Consider the following 3,064-nt stretch of genomic DNA (forward strand, 5'->3'; position numbering starts at 1 on the left):
GTTACAAATGGGAACTGCGAGACATTGACTTTTGAAAGAACGCCTGTTATGTCAACGTACTTAGTGGCTGTAGTAGTAGGCGATTTCGATTACATAGAGGACATGTCTAGTGATGGTGTGTTAGTTCGAGTTTATGTGCCCAAATCTAAGAAAGAACAGGGCCAGTTTGCTCTAGAAGTGGCCACCAAGGTGCTGCCTTACTACAAGACTTACTTTGGTATCGCGTATCCCTTGCCGAAGATCGATCTCATAGCGATTGCCGATTTTTCGTCTGGCGCTATGGAAAATTGGGGACTCGTTACGTATCGCGAGACCTGTTTACTTGTGGATCCGCAGAATACGTCGGCGGTACGCAAACAGTGGATCGCGTTGATAGTAGCACACGAGTTGGCACATCAATGGTTCGGTAATCTCGTGACAATGGAATGGTGGACGCATCTATGGTTAAATGAAGGCTACGCATCGTTCGTAGAGTTTCTGTGTGTTGCACATTTGTTCCCAGAGTATGATATCTGGACGCAGTTTGTAACGGACACATACATACGAGCATTGGAATTAGATGCTTTGAAAAACAGTCATCCAATCGAGGTACCAGTCGGTCACCCGTCGGAGATCGACGAAATCTTTGATGACATATCGTATCACAAGGGCGCCTCTGTGATTCGTATGTTGCATGCATATATAGGTGATGACGATTTTAGAAAGGGTATGAATCTATATCTGAAGAGACACAGCTACGCCAATGCGGAAACCGAAGATCTCTGGGCCGCGTTGGAAGAGGCCAGTAATAAGGCTGTACGTAAGGTGATGTCGTCATGGACCAAGAGACAGGGTTTCCCCGTTGTCAAAGTTGACTATCGTCAAGAAGGCAACAATAGGATCTTATCATTGTCTCAAGAGAGATTCCTGGCCGATGGATCGGTGGATAACAATGCGGATAATGCATGGCTCATACCAATAAGCGTAAGCTCTTCACAAGATCCGAACAAAACAATATTTGACGGCATATTAGATGCAAAAACCAAGGAATTTGTAATCCAAAACGTTCCCGAGGGCACATGGCTAAAGATCAATCCTGGAACAATTGGCTTCTATCGGACTCGTTACAGTCAGTCCGCTCTGTCACTTCTATTACCAGCAATTAAAGATCATACATTACCTCCTCTGGACAGATTAGGCTTATTGGATGATCTTTTTGCAATGGTACAGGCGGGTTACGCATCCACGGTAGAAGTACTCGAATTAATGCAGGCGTTTCTGCACGAGGACAACTACACCGTGTGGTCCACTATAGTGAATATCTTAAGTAAAATCGGTATTCTCATTTCTCACTTAGACTTCGAGGATTCTCTCAAAGCGTTTGGACGTAATCTATTTCGTGAAGTTAATGTCAGATTAGGCTGGGATCCTAAACCAAATGAAAGTCATTTAAATACGTTACTCAGATCTCTTGTATTAGGCCGCATGGCAGCATTAAATGATCAAGATACTATCGAAGAAGCGAAGAGAAGATTCGAGCTGCACGTAAATGGCACAACGACACTCGCTGCTGATTTGCGCAGTCCAGTTTATCGAGCTGTACTTTCCGTGGGTGATGCCAATACTTATGTTACTATGTTGAAATTGTACAAAGAGGCTGATCTTCAAGAAGAAAAAGAGCGAATTCTGCGAGCGCTTGGTGCAATCAAAGATGAAACTCTGCTAGGAAAAGTTCTGGACTTCGCCATGAGCGAGGAGGTCCGTGCTCAAGACACAGTCTTTGCCATCATGTCCGTGAGTTTGTCATACAAAGGACGTCTCATGGCATGGAATTTCTTCAAGGAGAAATGGAAGACTCTATTGGATCGTTACGAAGGCGGCTTCTTGCTGGCACGGCTGGTAAAATTCACAACAGAGAATTTTGTCACCGAAGAACAAGCCAAAGATGTAGAGAGCTTCTTCGAGAGTCATCCGACTCCAGGCACCGAAAGAACGGTGCAACAGTGCGTGGAGTCCATTAGATTGAATGCTGCATGGCTCAACCGAGAAAAAGACTCCATCAGAAAATATCTAACCACTCAAGTCTAGTAAAGATAATTCCTTATCTTTTCTCTCCGTTATATCTTAATAGGACATTGGCATAATTCGATCTCGCATAATTTTACTATGCGAATATCTTATGGTACTGCTTGACATTGTGAAAGAACGTTACTTAGATACAGACTTGTTTCTTGTGTACGAAATAATAATAAATAACACTAGTTTACAAGACTTTTTTTAATTATTTTGAATCGGACAATGTATTTTTTACAGATTTTTGAATTCTGAAACGTAATGTCACAAGCTAAATTTTTCTAACACGTTTGAGAAATAATTGACTTAATATACACAATGATTTTTTTTATGGTATTTAACATTCTTTTGTTAAGTTATCTCAAAATTCTGATTAGAGGTCATGAATGTATTCATCTTCTATAAAATGCATTTTTTTTTCTTTCAATGTTTCACGTTTTATGTAGCATGTTTTACGTATTAAGATTCAAAGATAGGATATTTTACGTCTTAAGATTCAAAGATAGGATTTTTCTAAAATAGCAAATTTTTTACCTATGACTGAAGTCATATATATACTTATAATTTCTAGTGTGTTAATAATACACATATAAAAATCATACAACTTTTATTCGAAAAATCTTTTTAATTTTTTTTTTTTTTTTTTTTTTTTTCCCGAAATAATCGTAGTGACTAATTAAAATGAGACACTATGAGTATGTACATATGTATATATACATATATACATATATAAAATTTAGAAATCACGATAAATTATACTATGTGTCGATAGTGCAACACACTAGAAATTATAAATATATATTTTATTGTCTTAGACGGAAAATTTGCTATCTTAGAAAAATCCTATCTTTAAATGCTTCATAACACGGTTAAAAAGTAAGATATTGCATTTAAAAAATATATTTTATAGAGGAGGAACAATACATTCATGACTTCTAATCAGAATTTTAAATAAACTTTTTTTTTACAAAAAATATCAATAATTGCAAAAAAGCCATTTTTTGCAAATTAA

The 3,064-nt window shown here is 37.8% G+C and overlaps 1 protein-coding gene across 1 annotated transcript in view; it reads left to right on the forward strand.

Annotated features, from left to right (window-relative positions):
- Positions 1-2,250, forward strand: part of LOC108685677 (puromycin-sensitive aminopeptidase) — a 4,566-nt gene extending 2,316 nt beyond the window's left edge. The window contains exon 4 of the mRNA XM_018190576.1: positions 2-2,250. Coding sequence (XP_018046065.1) covers positions 2-2,067 — 2,066 coding nt within the window. The 3' untranslated portion in view covers positions 2,068-2,250. The remainder of the gene's footprint in view (position 1) is intronic.
- The last annotated feature ends 814 nt before the right edge of the window (positions 2,251-3,064 follow it).

This window comes from Atta colombica, unplaced genomic scaffold, assembly GCF_001594045.1.
Source record: "Atta colombica isolate Treedump-2 unplaced genomic scaffold, Acol1.0 scaffold155, whole genome shotgun sequence".
NCBI lineage: Eukaryota > Metazoa > Arthropoda > Insecta > Hymenoptera > Formicidae > Atta > Atta colombica.